A 22,323-nucleotide genomic window follows, 5' to 3' on the forward strand; every position below is an offset into this window, starting at 1 on the left:
GTGTGTATAATGTAACAGGCTATCTGAAGTGTCCTGTTCCTCCAGGAATTTCCCTATAGATGATCAACAGTGGATGCCTATGCTTTAGTCCTGCTGCCCCAAAGTTTATGAGGCTTCTACAGAAGGATAGACAGTTCAGGAGATTAGGATTTAAATCTGTGTGAGCCACCACTTAGTAACAACGTGGTTCCTGGATAAACACTTGTGGCTGAACCCAGTACCTTTAATACATGTCTGCAGGCATGAGCTCAAGGAGTAACTATTACTATTTAGCAATAGCAGATTCTTGTTGAGCCCACAAAGGGCAGAGTAAATAGCCAGCTCATTACATGAGCTTTGAACTAACTAGGTAAAAGGACAAGACTTTATGGTCCAAATGATAAAACTTCTTGCACTTAAGGGGAAGAAATCGTGTTGGCAGAAGGAAAGAGTTTTGAATTTCCAAGAAACACCAGAGTGTGAATATGTAATTCAATCCTGTAATTGATTAATAGCCTATATTACTCCTATAGAGCAATTCTATATATCCAAGGGGTAGATCACACAGGAAGCTGAAAAAAGTAATTGCCATCATGTGTATAGTGACTTTATATAAGGAAATGTAAATACAATTGTTTCCTTTTTAATTTAGATGACTGAAAGTATTGATTTAGAAAGCCCAGCTAATATAGGAGTTGAAGTTTATTGTTTGACTGTCAGAGTGCAAGATATTGCCTGTCCTACCTACTCAAGCAAGTATCCCTTTTACACTTCTTTTGATATTTTCCTGTGCTGTAACAGCATGGAGAGAGGAATACCATATGTATTTTGAATATATGCATGAGAAAATTTCACAGCCATACTTAACTATGATTTAATCTTCTGTTATATTTCCAGATATCATCTACATTTACATCAGGATAAAGCCAGTGAATGAATTTTTTCCTGTCTTCAGTAATTTATCATATGTATTTAATGTTCCAGAAACTACTAAAGGTACAGTAAGTAGCACTGGCATGATAGAAATAGTGTTGTCATGTTGGTAGTTACCTTTTTGCTCTAAATGGATTTTCATATATTTGAATGAGGAGAATGGCTCAAAGTTCCAGTTCAACCAGGGTCTCTCTATACAGCCACCTACTACCCTCAAATAGACAAAACTGGCAACAACTCCAATTGTACAGATGGAAGCTGAGACACAGACAAATTCAGCAATTGCACAAGAAATCTGTGACAGAGCCAGGAACTGAACTCAGCTGCCTTGTTTTAGACCATCTTTCTGTTCTTGCTAAATTAACCTTTTGGAGGGACTGCAATGGTGCAAAGACACCATTAGAGACTGACACAAATGAATGAGGACTCCCTTGGCCCAGGCGTGGTACAGGATGGCCAGCACCCTGTCCCCTTAGACCCAGCTCACCTTGGGTGCACTGGGTGCTGTGAAGATGGGGTGGGATAGGAATGCTCAGATGGGGAGTCTGTGCTCAGCCAGATGGCAGTCAGAGCAGCATCTTCTGCCTGGAGCCAGGGTCCTTCCCACTACTGCAACAGCCCAGGACCAGCAGCTGCAAACATGGCCTTAAAACTGCATTTGTTGAAAGTGTTCACATGCTTGACTCTCACCTCAGCACCCTTCCTGTCCCCTGCTGAGTCCTGCATCTCATGTATTTGCAGAGGAATGACATAGCACCTTGCCTCCTTGGTAATCCTTGTGTGCCAGGTGTGACCACCAGCCAGCTCTGTGCTGTGCTGCTCAGTGCACAGAGGAGTTTGCACAGGAATGGCATTTTCCCTAGCTTTCAGTCTCTCCCTCACATGACCTGAGGTACCAAACACAGGCCTTCTGCCCCAGGACCTCATTTACTGGCTTTATTCTCTTTGCTGAGGAAAAATTGAGAGGTACGTTAGATATATGCTGGATAAATCTTGACCCTCATTCTGAACTTCCTAGGGTCATAAAAAATATTAAGGCGTAAGGGATCTCTGGGGGTCTCAAGTCCAACTCGTGCTCAAAGTGAGGCTAATTTCAAAGCTAGACCAGCTTGCTTGGGGCCTCATCCAGTTGTGTTTTGAAAATTTCCAAGGATGGTGACTCCACAACCTCTCTGAGCCCCTGTTCCATCTAAGCAATCTTAATCCCAGATAATTTTACCTTGTACCCAGCTATAATTTCCTATGTTGTGGCTTGTGCCTGTTCTCTATTGTCCTTTCACTGTCTCCTTCTGAGAAGAGTGTGTCTTGGTTTTCTGTATTCTTGTGCTTAGGTAGTGAAGCACAGCAATTAAATCCCCCCTTTGCCTTCCCTTCTGCAGCCTGAAGAAACCCAGCCCCACCAGCTTCTCCCTCTGCATCCTCTGCTCAACCCTCCCCAGCCTTTCTCCAGTTTTTTTAACATATCTCTCATACCTGGGCCCCCAAACTGGTCACAGGTAGCTTTATGAGTGGTGAGCAGAGTGGATTAGTCATTTCCCAGCATGTGCTGGTAACATACTTGTTAATGCAACCCAGGATGGAGTCCCCATTTCCCCAAGGGTGCCCTGGTGGGGCATGTAGAACCTGTCCCCCAGGGCCTGGGGCCCAGCCCTGCCGAGCTGCTGCCTGCTCAGTCCGTCTCAGCCTGCACTGATGAATGGGCTTGTTCTGGCCCAGATGCAGGACTTTGCATTTGCTTGTGCTGAGCTCCATGAGTCCTGTTGGCCAGTAGCTCCAGCATGCTGGGCCCCTTTGAGTGGCAGCCCTGTCCACCAACACACCCAACACTGCCCCAGGCTGCTGTTACTCACAGACCTGCCCCAATGGCCACATGACCAAGGAGAATGTCCAAATGCACCACTGCATCTCAGTGAGACATGGTGAAGCTGCCCATGGAACTCCAAGAGGTTTAGCAGCCAGCTAATCTAGTATCTGCTTGAATTCATCAAATTATTATGGTCAGGGCAGGCTTAAAGCACAGGTGAAGGCAGCTGTGGCTATGGTCAGCAGACCTGTGGGCTCTATAGTGTTTCTGTGTCCATTTGCCTAAGCCAGGAGGCAGGGGGTGGTGTGGAGGAAATGCTTCAAGTAGCCCTGCCATCCTGCCCACAACCTCCTCTCCCTTGCCATGGGCAAAGGACCAAGCCCATGTTTCCAGCCCTCACACTCATCAATCTGTTTTCTTCCTTTTTTGGTCAGGAGGATCTTGCCAAGACCCACAGGTCTGCAAAAATCACTCCTGCCTGCTCTGTAGAGAAGCTGACATCAGGCACTGCTGAGTATGGCAAAGCTGCAGCTGGTGTGGGGAGGCATGGCCTGGGAGGGAGCTGGAGAGACGAGGGAGACTGGAGTAGGGGGTCTGGCTTCCAGGGGGTTCTGCCTGGCAGAGAAACCCTGGCAGCCCTGGCTTCTGCAGGAGCCAAACTGTCAGGAAAGGAAGGCTAAGGGGGTATGAGGAGGCACAGGACAGCCACCCAGCAGTCACAGGACACCTTCAGGTGTTTATACCAGCATCTCGCATTGCTCAGCAGCCTGTTCTTGCCCAGCTTTTATTTCTATGGTGCATGGATGCAGCTTGGCTTTCTTCATTGTTTCTCAGTGGGCATGATGTGGTGAATTTTGTAGCATTTCCTATCCTGCATGTGTCTCCGCATGCCACTGACATGTTTCTTAATATTATAACACTTCAAACCCATCTGTGACATGGATGTGTCTGTAAACCTCTCTGTGTCAGCCACAGAACTTTTCTGGATACTGAGACTATCAAGAGAAATAATATGTTTTTTCTGACTCGACTGCCTTTTGTTTTGGGTTGAGTTGACATTAATAGGGTGCTTGCTATTGCTGTACCAAACAGGAGCCAAGAGTTTGCTGGAGTTCATGGGGTCAGGAAATAAAAAAAACCAACAAAAAACCCCCAACCTTTCATTTACATCCTCCTTCTGTCTTTCTCCATGCATGTGGAATATTCATTCTGTATATTCCCAGTTCATGTGGATCCACTTAGCATTGAATCAAGAGATAGGTGTGCACAGTTCCATCTTTGTTCTTACAGTGACAGCACTGCCATTTGTAGTTTGCTTCATAAATGCTCGGCATGAAGGTAATTCAAAACTTCCATGGATCATGCTCTGAATTGTTGTTTTGAAAACAAACACCTGGGAAGGAACAGCAGCAATTACTTTTCAGAGCAGACAAAGAGCCTTGTTCCTTCAACCAAGCCAGCGCTCAGGCTGCCACAAGGTGGGAGTTTGTGCATGTTGGTGCAGGGCTTGGGGTGGTCCTCACCACCAGAGCACTTCTATTGTGGTTCGCTGTAGGCTACTTGTGTTTTGGTATTTATTGCTATAGTGGGCAAGCCCAAACATGGGGGAGCCATACAACAGCATGGTGAACTGGTATTTCTCACACCTTTGCTTTTGTTTTTTGAGGTGAAAAACTCTAAAAGAAATCTTTAGTTCAGTTTTATCAAGTTTTAGTTGGAACACATGCTCTGTACTTCCTTTTCCTTAAAATGTTAATGAATTCTGGATTTTTTGTCTTTCAGTTGGATCCAGCATTGGAAGAGTGAACATGCTCTTCCATGCATACATACTCTGGACACATACTCTGTTGGAACACCTACTCTGTACTTCGTTTTCCTTAAAATGTTAATGAAATATGGATTTTCTGTCTCTCAGTTGAATCCAGCATTGGAAGGGTGAATGCCAGAGACAAGGACAGGCCACCCAGTGTCATCACTTATTCCATTATATCTGGAGAAGGCACCAGGGATTACACAAATATCTTCTGGATCAGCCCAACCAAAGGAGATGTGAAGCTTTTAGCTAGATTAGACTATGAATCAACTCAGAAACACATCCTCACAGTCCAGGCCTCAGACCAAGAGAAGACTGCAACAGTGTCTGTGAGCAAATCCACTCTACTTCTCCCACTTTATCTACATTTTTCTCTCTTCTTCCTGGCAAGAATGGTGAGATACTGGGCAAAGCACTTTGGTCAGTAAAAGGCAAGTCCACCTCTGCACAGAGCAGTGTATTAGTCAGATGAAAGAGGTGGTGTTCACTCAGTCTTTTTTATTTCTTTCAGAAAGGATTAAAGTAATATTTTTATATTTTTAACTCTGGTTTTTGTTTCTCAGTCTTTATTTTTTCTATTTCATCTGGGCAGTGAAATTGTTTTCTGTGCTCTAGACCATTTAAAATATTCTTTATGGCTACATATGTACCAGAAAATAGAAAAATGACAGGGTCTTGAGGCCAGGTAGCACAACCTTATTGTAGTCATGCTTAGTACTAAGCCCTTTTTGGAGCCCGTATAGTGCCCCTTGGCCCTCAAATACATTTTTCATTTTGTACGTGATGTTTTTTCACTGCAAAGTGCCCAAAGTAATGTGAGAATCATTTTGCAGCCCATCAGTTGTGTTTTCATGAGGTTGGACAGAGAGGATGTGCTGCATACCTTGGGGATGGGATGAGGGCTTGGACAGCCTCTCGGGATAATGTCAGAGGGCCCAGCCCAGTACAGCTGTGTCCACACGGCTTACTGGAGATGGACCCTTACACGTGCCTTCCCCTGACCGTGGTCTAGTTTTTTCCCTGATGATGCTATCTGGCAGGAGCCAAGAGCATGTCTGAGGACCATGATAACGTTAAACAGCAGGGTTGTGCTCAAGTTTGCTGCCCAGACCCATTTTATTCAGAAGAAAAAATAGAGACGATGTACCCACAAAGGTATTTTATAGTCAATTATTTTGAAGAATCCTGGTATCCTTCACATACTTCTTTTTACTCCTTTTCACGTCTTCTCCCTCATGACTGCCTTGCACTTGATTTTTGAACATTTGTTGGGGTGGGGGGTGGGGTGGTGTACAAGTACTAGGTTTGCTTTCTCTTCCATCCAAGAACCACCCATAGAGATGCTAAGTGGGAGGTAATTAAACCTCTTTATCACCTATAATATTTCAAGGTGATGATTAATGAAAATTCAGCATCAGTAGCTTTTAATGATGACAAGTTTATCTGTTGCCTGTTAAAGACCACCAGACATTACAGGAAAGAGCTATGAGAAGGGCAACCTTTTTCTCTCAGCCAGCTAATCCCAGCTGACATTAAGCACATCTGGTGCTACCCAGGGTGCTCACAGTCATGCAGAAGGCCATTGCAAGCGTTTCTCTCTCACTGGGAGCAGTCTATAAGGAGTTTTCCTTTCTTCCATGGATCATGCACTGAATTATTATTAAATATGCTAAGAAGTCTAACTAATGACTGTGGAGCAATTTGAGAGGTTTGAAATGAAGTTTAATGAATACATGCTACTATTATTATTTCTCATTCTAACTATGACACAATTCAAGTGATTCAAATAGTCAGACACATCAGCTTGAAAACTCCACAGTTTGGGAAGATGGTTCAAATTAAGGAACCTGTTCCCAAAAGAGTGCTAATCACAAGAAGAATTGAAGGTGAAATGATCACAGACATTTTCTGGTAGAAACTAGATTGGAAGGAAGGTTCATTGCTCTTCAGCTGCTGTTGATCAAAAGAGCAAAATGGACAAAGCCAAACAGTTTCTGAAGTTAATAAAAACCTGGCTCAGCACAGTGGAGGGCCTTAAGCTTCCTATTCTCTTTTCTTTCAGGTAACTGTCAATGTTTTGGAAGTAAATGATGAAGAACCAATCTGTTCACCCAGATTCTATTCATTTCAAATTCCAGTCAGCTTAGCTGTTGGGACCAATATTAATGGCTTCAGGATTGAATGTCAAGATCGCGATTCTGATCCCAGGTCTTTCCGTTACTTCATCAACAAAGGTACTGTGTCATGGTGTATGAGCTGGGAGCAGTGCAAAAATTAGTGAATGCTGATGATTCACTTTGATTTGTAAATAAAAATCTAGCACAGTTTATGTGCTACTCGTTGTGATCCACAAGTTCTGCACATCATTACTTTGCTACTTAGCAAAATAATTGTATCTCCACAAGTTGCCTACTGGTGCTACCACCTAGAACCATTCCCTTGCAAGACTGGATTGCCTACCATGTTAATTAATTGGCAATTAATTACACAGTTGACAAGGACTTCAGAAGAATGAGCTGGAATGATATGCAGGGTCAAATTTCCCTTCCAATTACAGCTGAATAAATCTTGAGAAAAGATGGTGGGTTCTGTAACTCTGCATACCTCATCTTTAGATGCTGGTACACAGTTCAAAACAACTGAGCAAACCTGCACATCCTAGGTCCATGCTGTATGCATTAAAAGCCCATTTTAAGAATGTATGTTTGAACTTAATGATCAGCTGCATCCACTTGGAGAACTGTAATGGTATGGGATGAGAGCGTCACAAAAAAGGGAGCGCACTCTCTTAGGGCAATTCCTTTTTTTTGCTGCTGAGGTGACTTCTGAGAGAGTAAAAAGAGAGAACTTGTGTCCTATTGCAGCCCCTTAATGCTGCAGAAGAGTTCTGCAGCAGTGGTATTTACACATGAACCCATACAAGGGCTGTGTCTATATTAGTAAATCAAGGTCTGCCTGCAGGTCCAGTTTTGACTGTGCAGATGTTAGCTGTGCCATGCAGCTGGCCTCTGAGCCACAGAGCAGCCATGGACTGGTTTGGATTGTACGATAGACATGGCCTTCAAAGGCACTTCAACTCTGGAGCTCTATGGGGCAACAAGAGCAAAACCAAAGCACATTTTCATGTCTCTGATCTCTTGTATGTTTGTCCAGAGCCTAAGAGCTGGGGCTAGCCCACCTGCAGCCCAGGCTGCTGGCAGCTCTCCAGCTATCCCAACTGAAAATGAGGGCTGGGGAGCCAGCATCACCAACGACCCCCTCCCCGCCCCCCCCAGGGCAGACAAAGCCCTCGAGGCAATGAATGTCTCCAAGTCATTAGCTCTCTTCTGGGGGACCTGTTCAAAGGCCTCTGCCTCTTGACAGGAGAGAGGAGCCATGGAAAGGGGCTGGAGGGGCCTCTGAAGACACTGGAGGTGTCCATGTGGCCAAGGGGTCTCTCCAGGGATAGCCCAGAAGTGGAATGAGCCCTGCAGCAGCATAGGGCCCTCACCCTGTGTGAGTGCTGCTGCTTCTGGGTGCTCTTCAAGCTGTAAGGGCAGGTCATCCAGATGACCTCTTGTGTGCCTTAAGGCTCTGAAGTCTTTCCATAGCTTCCTCTCAGCTGTGTCTCCATAGAGGGCCTTATTCTATATCTTAATGTTTTTTTGACTATATTGTTTTAAATTATTGTATCTGGTACCAGGAAGATCGAGGAGCCATTCTTGTCAATGGTACAAGCGTACATGTACATGTAGATGGTACAATGATACCATTTCGCTGTACAGGTGTACAGCGATCCATAGCAAATTGTCAACAGAAACTGATCTTTTTGCTTGTTCCACTCATTTACGTTAATGTGGGATTAAAGTAAATGTTTGGGCATTTCAATGTTTTTTTGCAGGCAACGTGAACAATCATTTCACCTTTTCACCAAGTGCTGGCTCCAACACATCTCGATTGATTCTTGCATCAAGGTTTGACTATGAGAGCGGACTTGACACAAACTGGATTTATAGACTGCGCGTCTATATAACAGACGACAATTTACTATCTGCCAGGGACAAAACTACACACCCAATTAAAACTGGGATGCTGACTTTAAGCATCAGAGTTATTCCAAACCCAACTACCGTCATTACCACAACAGTAAGTTCACTGAAGTTTATGTTCAGTTCTGCATTTATTTTATGGACTAATCTCCACAGAAGTGAAGAAAAGAGAGTAGGTGTATGCAAAAGGAAAGCAAAAACCTTCAGTGGGCCCAGTCCTGGGAACTGCTGAGCCTTGTGCTCTTATGTTGAAGTCAAAGGGGGTTGATGTGTTTAGTGTCATGAAGGACTGGTCCCAGCTACAGAGTCATAACATACATTTTATATTTTAGTTTCTAAAACAAAAAGGGCAAGTAGCCAAAGGACCAGGCATGCTGCCATTACCACGCAACTGGAAAGTTAAAGATTTTGGCAGCTTTGTTAATAAGGAAAGAGTAGGGGTTAACCTTTGCCTAGAACCTTGAAATTACCTCATGCATTTTGCACTTTTTATTCATAGCTATTCAGTCCCCCAAGTGCCTTGCACTTCTATGTGCTTCTTTAGCAGTGGGACACATTAAACTGTGGCTACTAAAGTTGAAATGAGCAACAACAATAACAACAAATCTTAATCACTTGGAAGGAGCTTTCCCCATACCTTTATATGACCACAGTCATACAAAAATTTGAGCTGCCTGTCAGGAACCGAAGCAGTTGTGCACAGCCTCAGCATGTTGCTGAGGTTTCAGCAGGTTTCAGACAGCAAATCCAGAGAGGTGGGTTGGGTCTTTCTTAAGCTCGTTGCCTGCATGGTGGTCCATAGCTGAGCTGGGGAGGCTTGCACAACTTTTGGCAGCCAGAGTGGCATCTGGCTGTGCACAGCCTGAGGAGCTGTGGGCTTGTGTGCCAGCAATATAGTCTAGTCCTCCACACGGCCATCCCAGGCAAGCTCTGGCTCACCAGTTCCATTTTGGAGCTGATTTCCATCAAGCTCATGCAGGACGTGAGGACATCTTGCTTTTGTCCTGCCTGCAGAAGTGGCACAGCCTGTCCCCATCCTTGTGCTGGTTGCCACCTCCATCCCTGCTGCACCATCTTTCCATCATCTGGAGTCTATCCATTTTCTGCCTGTCTGCAGGTGGCATTACCCTTTTTTCTCTTGCATGCAGGAATGAAAATATGAGTATGCTGGTGAAGGGGTAGAAGAGCTATTCACTGTAAAATGGTCTGGATCTGCCAGGGGCTACTGGTAACTGAGCCAGAACCAGAGTATCCTGCAAATAGCATAAGCAAGTCTGGACACTTTGCTCTGAAAAAGCTTAAATCCAAACTTGCAGACTGATTAATAACCCTGTTATTATCTAATGCTCTGTTGGGAGGGTATAAATGGTTTTCTCACAGCCTTCTCCTCCCTTTACTTGTTGTGGAAATGAAAAGTTAAGCTGAATAACAAAACTTCTGTATTTCTTTCCCGTGCTTTACCACAAATACAAACAGTCTAGACCACATACCACCGCGTTAAATCTGCCTCCCCAGAGGTATCAGCCTTCCACTTTCAGTCTATTTTCCAGAAGACCACTTCCATTACAGCAGCTTCTCCTATAACTACTCCTTACATGTGTTCAGTGCAGCAACTTGATGAATCAGGTGCTGGAAGGCTGGTAGTGTAGAAAAGAAGCCCCGTCACAAAAAGTCACTTGTGACTTCAGTCCCAGCGAGGTTGGAGTGGTAGTGGTGATCTTGAGACTATCTGAGAGTTACTCTAAGGATTGGATATATCTTCTATGCAAGGCTAAATAGGTTATTCTGAAGGTATCCTTAAACAGGAAAGAAATAGATACACTACTAAATTCCATACGCAATGTGATTACAAATGTCTTACAGAAAATGAAATAAAAAACTTCAGTAGACAATCAAAACTAATAGTACCACACTAGATGATGACCCAGGTAGAGAGAATTAATTTCTGATCTATGTGAGGATAGTTTCATGATGGGACCTTAATGAATGAGTTGGTAGCACCAAGTGACGTGCCAGATCAGAGACTTGTCTCCTGGCACTTGGGAAGATGTGGGAGACTGCAACTGCTCGGGAAGTGTGGGTTTTCCCTTTTGGAACAAGTCACAGCGGGGGAAAAGGAGTTTCATTTCTTTCTATACAATAACCCAATTCCTTGGGGTTTAGCTCCTCTTATGAAGCGAGCCAAACGATCACTGCAGTGAAGATGACCTACTTCCAGTTTTGCCTTAGGTAACAAGAAACCATTATCTTGGTAATGGCAGTATTCCCTGAACTTGCTCACCCTCAACAGTGTGCTCGCAGCTTCTCAGGCAACCTGAGGCTTTTAAACCTCACCATCACATGCTTGTTTTAATATAAGACATTGAAACGTAATCTGGAACCTCTTTTTTTCATCGTGGGTGGGCTTCGTTTCACCTGCCTTTGGTTGCCCCAGGACCTCCATGGTCCATCTCAGTCATCTGAGCTGCCTTGGCAGTCAACAGGCAAGTGCATGGGATGAATCACTGTCTCCAGCAGACACTATCTCCCTCTGCCCATCATCAGCAGAGCCCCAGGGCAAGTTTGGGCCAGGTGCTTCAGTGCAGAAGTTCAACCAGATGAAAGGTGCCATTTGTGTCAGTAACCTTACAAGTATGCAGCATTGAGGATCTTTTCCTATCTTGTTTTAAAAGCCTGGCTTCACTGTTGTGACAAAAAGGGAAAACATCTACTCTGAATCAGCGTGGTACGTGCCATTCATCATCACCCTCGACGGTTTGCTGCTCCTGGGACTGCTGGGGTACCTAGGGTTCCTGCTGGTGACGTGGGTCCGCACCCGCTGCCCTCCGGCAAGCAAAGCAGATGGCATGGCTCTGTGAGTCCTCCCAAATGTCATGCTGGGGACATACCCAGCAGCACATGGCAATGACAGAGATAACTCAGGCCTTTCAGCTGTGATGAAATCTATGCTTTGAATATTTTATAGTGGTCTGTCCTTCACTCTGGTAAATGCTATTACCAGCTACAGTGATATTTGGTGTTAATGATATGAAATTAAGGAAAAATTTCCATGTAATTTTTTTTCATGGATTTACTAACACTAGCATTAGCTGAAGTCAATAGTGGAATTAACGATTATGACCCTCTAAAGGCAGCTATGCTCATGAGGCACAGTCAGAGGCTGTACCTGACTGTGCTGACCAAAACCACAAATGTTTTTAGGTTGTGTTTGGCTCCCGCTCCAAGGGAGCTCCCATCTAGGTAGTTACTGGATGTATTTTCCTCCCTTTCAGCTATGGATCCCAGAGTCCTTTCCAAACATTGGTGTTCATGCCAAATGCTGTGTTCCGGCAGAACTTCTGCAGATTTCCTGGAGTTTTTACCCAAGCCCGTTGCAAGGCTGTGGCCCATAAAGCTTCATGGTACCTCTAAGTGCTCCTGCTTGGCAAAAGCCACGGAAGCACCTGGGACTGGCTCTGGTTCACTGTGGGAAGCAGCACAGATCCCTGCTGGCTGCCTTCGCAGCAGGCTGGAGCCAGGCTGCCCCTGAATTGACTTTTTACTTCACAAAACAAAGATAAGCAGCTCTTTAAGTGGACTGAGATATTAAAAAAAGGATTTTTATAAGTATTCTCAGGATTTGGACCTAAGTTTAGAAATTATAGTCAATATAAAGAGGTAATATATGACTGTGATTATAATTGAAATGGTGTGTGCAAGGAATTTAGCAATTTGTGATAAAAATGACAAATGAATCTAGCAGCATATAGCTTGGCTATTGTTTTTATTTATTAATAGGCCAAGTGATTCATCGGAAGCCTGGCTCTCCCATTAAAAAGCAATTTATATATTTTCAAAAACATTTACAACATTTCAGATATTTGAAAAGGTATTAACTGAGCACATCAGATCCAAAAAATTGACCTTCCTCCAAGCATGGAACAAGGTGATAATATTTGAAAATATATTTTTCCAGATTATATAAATCCATCATGCTGTCATCAATAAGACTTTATTTTTAATATCAACCCTTCTTGGAGAGGTGTTAGAGCAATGCTCAGGTCTGTTTTCTTGTTTGAGAGCAGAATTAAAAGATGCAGGCCTTCAGTGAAAGCAAAACCAGAAACCAAACAAATCAAGCAAATGCCAGAACGCAAGGAAACACATCCTTTTTGCCAAATGAAAGAGAAGAAAGCATGATGTTTTTATGTAGGCAAAAGTATGACATTTGTTAATTACACTTTTAATCTTTTTTTCATTACAGGATAAATGCTCCAGGTATGTACCTCTTTTCTTTATTTTAATACTTCATAACAAGACCTTGTTTATGATTCAGTATAAAATTTGTGAATCCATTTCTAGACAAATAAATTTGACCCAGTACAAGAGCACTGAGATTAAATAAACCTGGCTGAGTATGGGAGGCATGCCTAAGTGATTTCATGGTCCTTTTGGTCTTCAAATCTACTAACTACTAGGTAAACTCCAAATTCAGAGTAGCCTGGTATTCTGGCATGGATGCTAAAGAAGTACTGTGCTTTTCACATGCAATTCATATGCTATCTGTTAAAAAATAATCCCATCCCTCTACAGCACCTTCAAGAGTCCTCTCCACTCTAATTCCCTGTTCTCTGATCCCTTCATTTGCTCCCTTGACACCATTACTTTATGTACCTGAAGATTTATTTTTAAAGTATTGCTTTTTTAAAAGAGGTTTCTATAACTTAGCAGGGGCACAAGTTGTACATTAAAAGAAAGTGGATTTTTAAGCAGTCTTGTTCTTTTTAGTCCCATTAGCTTTCTACCAGCAAGCACGGCTCATATGGGCTCAGTAAGACCCCGCTTTTATAACTCCCTCTCCTCACTCAGTATCTCCCAGCTTGAAAAAAACACATGACTAACAAAACCCAACAAAATTAGCTGTTCTCTTGGGTGCCCAATTTGAGACATTTCAGCATTGGCTGGTTTTCAGAAAAATGGATGCTTGGTGCTTTCTGAAAATCTAGTTCCAGATGCTGGGCAGCAAAGGCCAGACAGAACAGGGTTCCCATCAGTGCTCAGGTTGAGACCCATCTGCAGCACTTCAGAGTATTGCACACCCAGCTGTAAAGCCCGTTCATGGCCAGGCATACAGTTCTTCAGAGAGAGGCCATTCAACAAATTGGCAAGGAGCGAGCAAGAAGAAATCACAGCAACTACTTGAGTATCATCAACAGATCCATGCTGTCGAGATGCCCATGGCACTGCTGCTCTGTTTGTTTACATGTGGAATGAGTTAATGGTGTGGTAACACACATAACCAAACGGTACTTCGATCTGAATTTTACTTGACTGGATCTGCAGCACTTCCCTGTTTTGTCTCCAAGTGCATGTTTGATTGCACAAACTTTGCCGCTACAAACATTAGTGGAGAAAGAATAATCTACATTTGTAGTTCAAATATCCCCAAGGGTGAATTTCTATATCTGTTCATATTATTTAGAAAGGGAAATTTGTTAAAGAAGCCATTGTTATTTATTCATTAATGAAGGAATAAGTCTTTTCAAGGCTAAACTTTTGATTACTCATTGACAACTTTGGACTCTCACTCCAAAATACTATGAAGGAGTTTGCTTTTCAAATAGTATGAGGGATCAGCCTTTGAAAAGAAATAAGGCTCATCTGAGTTGTCTCAGAAGCTGAGTACCAAGAATGTTTGTTTGAGGAAGTCTTGGCTTTAGTGTCTATAGTCACTGTGAGAAAAAATCTGGTCCTTTACAATGTGCATCTTCCTTCCTGTAGAAAAGAAGAAACCTAGGAAAGAAGTAGTTGTGGTAAGTACTGCTGTCCTCAAAACAAAATGCAGTTTTGCCCAGCCCCACCATGCAATATGATTGCAGGACCCTTTCTATGAGAGGTGTCTGTTTCCCAAAGACAGTGTACAAATGATAGGTGAGGAAAAAAGGATTGCCCCCAAATGCAAAACACTTCAGTGCCCCAAGTGGCTTCTGTATTTGGAGACAACATTGAGGTGAGGGGTGCTTACCTGCGCTGTGGCCGCTTTGCTTTTAAGTGCTGAATTTTCTAGAATCTCTGCAGCCCCCTATGTAGGAGGCCAGAGAGGCTGTGCCCAGAGCATTGACAAGGAGGCTCACTGCAGCCACAGAGGCAGGATGACAAGTGCCCGAGCTTCACTGATGGCAATGTTGCATTGCTGAGACACTACTAACCTGTGCAGTTAACCCTGACCCACATGAGTGCAACCAGTAAGGTACACAAGTGTATCCAAGCTGTAGAGTTTGGTCTTGATGAGCTATTTGCAGCAAAATGCCACAGTTACTTCCACTGTAATATATATTTCTTTGCTCCTAGTTCTTGGGGCTCCTTCCTTTTTCATAGCCATAATAGCATAAAGACTGCGAGGCACTTTCATTAGTGTACTCTCCCTCCGCAAGTTTTTCAGAGAGGGGATTACCAAGCCTCCTCTGAGTGGAGGTGACCCTATTGTGGTTACACACGTGGAGGCATTTAGCATGTCAGACCTTATTAAGTCTTCTGTGAACATCTAGTGCCAACACCCTACACCACAAATGGCTTTTGTTGCTAGTTCTGATTAAACCCAGCCTACAGGAATGCAATGTGCAGGTCATACGAATCCAACTTCATCCATGTAGGTCACGGTTTCCAAGTCACTGCTGCTCTTTCTTACTTAACTAATTCACAGGATTCATTTTACATTTTGTCTCTCTTCACAGACAATGACAAGGCTAAACACTGCCTTTGATGGAGAAGCCAGAGACCCAGGTAATAAAAAGCAATTAACAGTGGATATGAATGCCTGGCTGGAAAAAAACTAGATTAGTTGATTTAAATATGGTTTGGCATTTGCTTTTCATATTTCAGGTTTGCTGTTTCCAAGGAGAATGGGAGCTGTATTTCACAGATAGTGAAAATCAAGGCAGTGCCCTAGTAACACTTCTGATGGTAGAATATACCTATGGCCCTCGAAAGCACACATCCAATGGCCAGATTATTCACCACTCTGCTAAACCTGAATATATGGATCTGGTGTAAGAAGGAGTGAGGGGAGAAGGAATTCGCTGCAAGCCTCCTGCTCTGGTGCTGTTACAGCTATGTGGTTTCACCATTCCCATGTCTGGGAAATGACCCAGAGATGAATGTGCTGCCGTTGGCCAGCAAATGGCCAGCAGCCACAGAGGTACCAACTTTGCCTCTTAAACCTCTCCCTGGCTGCAGGGTGGGTGGGTGAGTTGCTCGCTCCTGCACAAACTTCCTCCCTTGCAGCAACAGTGTATTGCTGCTGTTTATCTAAGGCTCAAGCATTGCTTGTTGGGGAGGAAAGGGAAGACCATTCACTTTTAGATACAGTTTTGTTAGCATCAGCTACCAAGTGTGTTGCCAGGCTCCAGCTATGCTAGCGCTGTGCATATCTGATTAACCAGCTGGGAAAAGTGAAATTAAGACAAAAGCTAGGAAAACCAGGATGACCGAGGAGGTATACTGCTTATACCCTTCCTCAAGTGATGGCCACTGTGCTCTGCAGCAGGGTTCATTACAGAAGATTTTTTTTTTTCTAAGGGTTGATGTGCATTACCTCAGTCCCTCTGAACCACAGCCCCTGCCTGAGCCCCACGCCATGATGCTTGGCCTGGCATTAGGGTGCCCACCCCTGCCTCTGAAGGCTGAGGGCCCCAGCACGGAGAGGCAGGGCTGGCAAAAAGTGGCAGTCAATCAAAAGAGGTCTTTAACAAATAGATCTGAAAATAGGTCTGAAACAATAAGTCTAAAAATTATCCAGAAGAAAGCAGGCTTGTTTCAAGGCTTGGGTTCATCTAGCGAAATTTCCATCCAAGTGTCTGTACCTTGTGTTTCTTATTAGCTGGTTCAGAGCTGTCGGGTGCCATGAGCTAATGGGAAGCACTAGGCATGGGGACTTCAGTAGAGTTTGGGCAAACAAATGGGACCCTATTGTGCAATTAAGCCCATCCACAAGACTGTTCCAGGCCAGTTTGGTCCAGTTCCAAGCCCACCTGCTATTTATAGAGAGATCTCTAGGGATGGGCTCCAAAGTCCTTGCTGTTTCCCTGTGTAACTGTATTCATAATACATTAAACATGGATGTTCCCTAGGCCGCTGCAAGAGTTGCTTTGTGGTGTTTTTGCAGGACAGATGGTGGCTCCCCTCCTCAGCAAACCTGACCATACCCGACTTAAGGGTATCTAACCCATCCAAACCGCCCACCATATTGTCTGTGTCATGCCTCACTTGCATTAAGCTGTTACACAGCTTTGTGGTGTTGGCAGATAAATGTGTGCTCCCCACTCCTCCCCTCCCCCCCTCCATGGCTCATCCCAGATCCTAGAGGAACAAGTGCTGGTGGTTTGGAAATGACATTTAATAATTCCCAGGACATCATCTGTTGAATATGATTAGGAGGAATGGTCAGGAGCAGTTTCCTGTTCTGGGCTGCTTTAACAGGCCTGCCTTGTAAGCAGTCGGAAAAAATAACATGTAAAGAGACCCAGTTTCATCTTTAATTGCTCAAATTGTGTTAATGTGTCAGAAACCATTAGTTCTGATACGAACTGTAACATGTAGTAACATGTAGTAACCACCATTTCTTTCCAAGCCTTAATAGTCTTTTGTTTGTCTCGTATTAATAATGTTTAATTACAAGAAATGCCACTATAGCTCCTGATTCTCTAGAGACAGTGATTTAGACTGTGAGACAATCATGCTGGATGCATGGCAATTTTTCCACCTATCTCTAGGTAGTAAATGAACTGAAGGAGAAGGTACTTGCTTTTAAAGTACAAGTGGAAATTGCCCATAAAATCTGATGGTGGCCAAAAATCTTTTTAACAAGGAAAGGTAGCCATGTGTGCTAAACAACCCATTTTTTTTAAAATAAATATATATGTGTTTTATATATATATGAAATACTTATATATAGTAAATACATATGTATTATAGATATAATAATTTTATATATTATATATCTATATGAGGGAAGCATGCACTTGCACAAACAGAAAATGCATAGTATTTCACTCTGTTAATGACAATGTGCACAGCAAGCCTGGAGCAAAGCATTTTGTACAAATGAAAAAGCAATGCATACAGGCAAAATTTGTTGGGGATCCCAGATCTCGACATCTTGGGTCAACATAGACAACCTGACAGGTGTGGAAGATGTATGTGCTCCTAGCAGGTTTTTCTACCTCAGGTAGGCAACTACTTGGCAAAATAGGCACAGACATACACAATGGCCTTGTTCAGCATGGCTAAAGGCAAAAGTTTTGGGACAGTAAGTCCTAACAGCTAAGGACTATGGATGTGTGTGTTAAACTGCCCATGTTAACCCATGGTAGCCGTAACTTGGAAAGAGGTATAGGATGATAAGAAGGTCCTGGGTTTTGGAACAGGAATGTTTTGAATATTCCTATTCCCTGGACTGCAGAGCCAGTTTTTATACTGATAGAATAGCATTTCCCCTGAGTGGCCACTATGACACCCAGGTTCCCATGCTCACTTGTGGAAAGGAGACTTTCCCTGTCGGGGCTACCTCCCCAATGCAGCTGATTTTCCAGGTGCTTCACATCTCTCATTTCAACCCCATCCTGAGGAGAACTGTCATGTCTTAATCTGCTAAAGCATACTTAATCTGCTAAATTCTATTAATTGGTTGTCTTTTTCCCTTGCAAGTTACTGGCAAAATGTATGAATTCAATACGCGGTCAGGGGCCCGGAGGTGGAAGAAGAGCACTGAGCCCCTTCAGCCGGTGCTGGCTGCACAAGCAAGATCCAGTGCTGCAGACGGTAGTGGCCAAGCTACAGACAGAGCAGAGGCACCAAGCAAAAAAGAACCTTCAGAGAAGGGGAAAGAGTCGGCTGCGGGGACAAAACTAGATGCCAAGCCCTCAGCAGGGCAATCAGAAACACCAGGCCAGGATGGGCTGAGATTACAAAAACAGAAATAAGAGTCTGAGGACAAGGGGTGATCCTCGCTAGCCCCCCAAGGCAGATACTGACCTCCTTTCCCAAAATGAACGCTGCATTGCTATTAAGCCAGCCTTAAAACAGAGTGCATGAGACTCCAAGGTGCCTCCTAAATGACCCTTACTCTGAACAGCCAGAATCAGATGTGATTTTCTCTATATATATCTCAGCTGCAAAACATAAAGTGGCTATTGCTGTGTAAACTTGGAACCAAAAGGCAGGATGAAGCCAGACTTACCTTTGGCAGGTGCAGGTAAGAATGGGAGAGAAGGGGAAACCGTAAAAGGGGGAGAAGAAGAAATAAAAGCGGGGTCACAGACAGAAGCATCTGCTGCCCTCTGCCCCTGGGCTACAGCCACTGGAGGTTTCCTCCTGGAAGAGCTCTGCACCCCGAGACCAACACAGCCACATCCTCCGACTGCCTTTGGGGAGGGCAGCATCCACACAGACATGCTTTCTTACCAGTGAATGGCATGTTCTGTCCCTGCTGAGCAGCAGAATGGGTGAAAAGCACATCAGGGTAAAAATATTTTCTTTTCATTGAGTATTTTATTTCAGCCCTTCCTCACCCTCCCATCTTGCTGTAGAAAAGACCATGGCTTGAAAGCAATTTTGGAGTGGAGAAAGCCCACAGCTTGTTATGGTATCTCAGGCTGTCATGTCAATGCTTTCAGCTTATTTATCTTTTGTAACACTAGCAGCATTCAGTATCTTCACCTTTGGTATTTCCTCTGGCATATTTAATGTTTTACAGAATCAAGTGGAACACACTCAAAAGAATAATGACAGCAAACACATGGGGTAAAATAATCTTTTCTATGTGGCAATGTATAATGTCTGTGCTATCTAAAAACCTGACATAAACCAAGCAAACCCTACAAGATTTCAGAAAATTATTTTAATTTGAAGAAAATTAATTATAAATGATGACTTTATACTCCATGTCTTGGCTTCTTTCCTTTCTGGATTACAAAAAGTTTTTCTGGTAGCAAGGGATTGATACCAGGTGGCAAAAGAAAATACTCAGTCTAAGATGAGCACGGGTAATCAAGGAAGATTTTATCCAATCTGTCACATACATTGATTTTTATGTTACAACAGAGGACCTGGATGGAGATGTCCAGGCTAATTTCACTGCAGATCTGGTGCTTTACAAAACCACCCATCACGGTGCTACAACACTTTGCTGTGCTCTGAGGGAGCAGTTTGGCTCAAAAACAACTTCCCTTACAAACACCAAACGTCTTCAGTCAAATGCCATTTCATCGTGTAACCAGAAACCCAGCGTGTCACGAACACCACACTGATAGAGACAGGAAGGAGTGATTTGTACTCTCGGAGCATGTTATCAGTTTACTGTGCCTGTGGTGGTTGCTACAGTGCTGTTTGACCCTCCAGCACCAACAAGGCTAGCCACACGTTCAGAGCTCCAACCCACCATTGTTTGCATTCATTTGCTGTAAATACAGTATGTTCAGTTTCGATGCAGGTGATTCTCTGGTGACATGAAGAAATTCTACAGTAACTGGTAGTGCTGCTATAACTGATCTTTTTATCAGTCTCACCCCAAGCTACCCACAGGCACGCCTGGCACCTACAAACATTAAATCTTCATTACCCAAAGAAGATAGCTGCATTCTTTTCATGGCAGGAAGACACACAGTCTTTTGCATTTATTTTCCTGGGCATTTCTTTAGGGCAGCTGCTCTGCTGCCTTGATTCCTCTCATTCTACTTTCAGATGAAGAAATAATTACCCTTTTTTAAGGGGAGGCAGAGACAGGGTGTAGTTTCAGCCAGGAAACCTGGAAAGAAATGGATGAAATCTCATCTTTCTTTACTACTGTTCCTGCTGCTGAACTGCACGAAGTTCTTTCCTTTCTTCTCAGGAAAAAACCCAAACCCAACAGCAGCGTAACACGGTATCACAGCATGCTCTGAACATCCATGTATGCAAACACATTTTCACAGCCAACGCTGCTGGTGCCATAGTGTCCCACAGCTGGTCAACAGCTGAGTGAAAAGCAACTACCCCCACTGTGACGCTCACATACTTTAACCTCTGAACAACCGACAGCTCTGCAAAGAGGCACCATGGATCTAAGAGCTGCCAGATCCAAAAGCTAACGCTGCCCAGGATGCCTCCATCCAGTTGAGGTGAGTTTAATTGGTGTACTCAGCCTTTCTGGGGACAGGCTCAGGCAAGATAAGGCATATTGTGAATCTGATGCAACCTCATGCCTGGGGAAACAGGTGTGCTGACCATAAAGCACAGCTACATCCTTCCTTACTCACACTGCTGCTTCAACGTGTGCAATGCTGATCTCCAGCTCTAACTAATTCTTCTTCCTGATTTTCACTGTAAGACCTTATTTTGGCCATGCACAAGACTACTTTCCTTGCTCGGGACCTACAAAATCAAGGAATAACAAGGCTTTACTGGAGCATCAGCTTTATGCAAAAGCAGCACAGTTTTCCTATCAGCTGCCCCTACTACTAGTGACTTTCCTCCCTGTGAAGGAATCAAGAATTAATTCAGGTCTCACGGCCATTCATTTCTTTGGCCTGTCCTTGGTAGAGCAAAAGCAAAGACAGAACTGACTGACCTAGATGTACATTTATTGCACATTGTATGGAACAATATGTGAAAAAATGCTTTGAATATATGTAAAAGATACATGTTTCATAAAATATAGATTATAATACTTATGCTGTGCAGTACAGGTTTAAATGTTAGAAACCTCATCTAATTGCTAAACCAGCTTTTGTGCTTTTTTTTTTTTTCATTCAGAAGTGTCTTTGAGAACACAGGTTCGGAGTTGAAAACTGGCACTAGATGGACTGAGAGCAGGGATTAAGTGCAGGCTCTAGACAATAAAAGCATTTAATTATTAGAACAATTAGCTAAGACTGTGAGGCCTTTCCATCATTTGAAGACTTTAGAAGTCAAGAACAGCTGCTGTGTGCTGTAGAGGGTCAGACTGGATTATGAGAACAAGCCTCTCTAGTCTTCAAAGCTCTGTTAGCCTCTGTGCATATAGTCACAAGGTGTGAACTTCAGTGCCATTTTTTTAGCATGATGACACCAATAAGCTGAAGCTAGAAGAGGAAGAAAGGTGTCTGGTTCAGAGAGTGGCTGAGGGCAACAGTTCCTGACTGCCAGCTGCTTGTTACAAGTAATGCATTAATTTTACCCATAGTCTCCAAAAATCATTGCGAGTTCTGCCACAGCTTTTGATTGCTGTGTCCCTGCCTATGACACCCCTGAAGTGCTTTGAGACCTTTGGATTAACATTGCTCTGGAAGTTTCAAGAGTGATTACGGAAGAGCGCAGGTCATGTTTCCTGACTAGATCTGGTTCCCCCAGCAGTTCATGCGTGATCGTATTACTGGTATTTTTTTGTGCTTTTCTCCAAAGTGAATGTACTTCTAACATATAAGTGCTCTGCTTTCATGCTGGTATTATAAATAGCACTTGCAATAAACATCAGAAGTCTCAGCTTCTGGCCACATAACTTCATTTATATCAAGGCATGTAAGAGTGCTGGTACCGTATTTGTCCATGGTTTCCAAAAGACCTACACAGGAGAACCGTTTCAGCTCTAGAGATGGCAAAGGACTGGCCGGGAGGCTGCCACTTCGTGCCTGCCCACTAGGAGCAGGAGATGGGGCTTGAACTCCCTCAGAGAAGGGAGGTCAGACAAGGGGAACAATCCTCCTCCTCCTGAGCAAAGGATGTAGCTGCCATGTTATTTTATGAGACCCAGATTGCAACACCAAAATGGATAT

General features: G+C 43.7%; 1 protein-coding gene across 1 annotated transcript in view; it reads left to right on the plus strand.

Annotated features, from left to right (window-relative positions):
- CDHR3 (cadherin related family member 3) overlaps positions 1–19,470 on the plus strand; it is a 66,366-nt gene extending 46,896 nt beyond the window's left edge. The window contains exons 11-20 of the mRNA XM_040595276.1: positions 632–731; positions 877–975; positions 4,632–4,924; positions 6,592–6,763; positions 8,410–8,654; positions 11,230–11,411; positions 12,801–12,814; positions 14,318–14,349; positions 15,271–15,319; positions 18,242–19,470. Of these exons, the coding sequence (XP_040451210.1) occupies positions 632–731; positions 877–975; positions 4,632–4,924; positions 6,592–6,763; positions 8,410–8,654; positions 11,230–11,411; positions 12,801–12,814; positions 14,318–14,349; positions 15,271–15,319; positions 18,242–18,516 (1,461 nt within the window). The 3' untranslated portion in view covers positions 18,517–19,470. The remainder of the gene's footprint in view (positions 1–631; positions 732–876; positions 976–4,631; positions 4,925–6,591; positions 6,764–8,409; positions 8,655–11,229; positions 11,412–12,800; positions 12,815–14,317; positions 14,350–15,270; positions 15,320–18,241) is intronic.
- Positions 19,471–22,323: the final 2,853 nt, after the last annotated feature.

This window comes from Falco naumanni, chromosome 5 (assembly GCF_017639655.2).
Source record: "Falco naumanni isolate bFalNau1 chromosome 5, bFalNau1.pat, whole genome shotgun sequence".
Lineage (NCBI taxonomy): Eukaryota > Metazoa > Chordata > Aves > Falconiformes > Falconidae > Falco > Falco naumanni.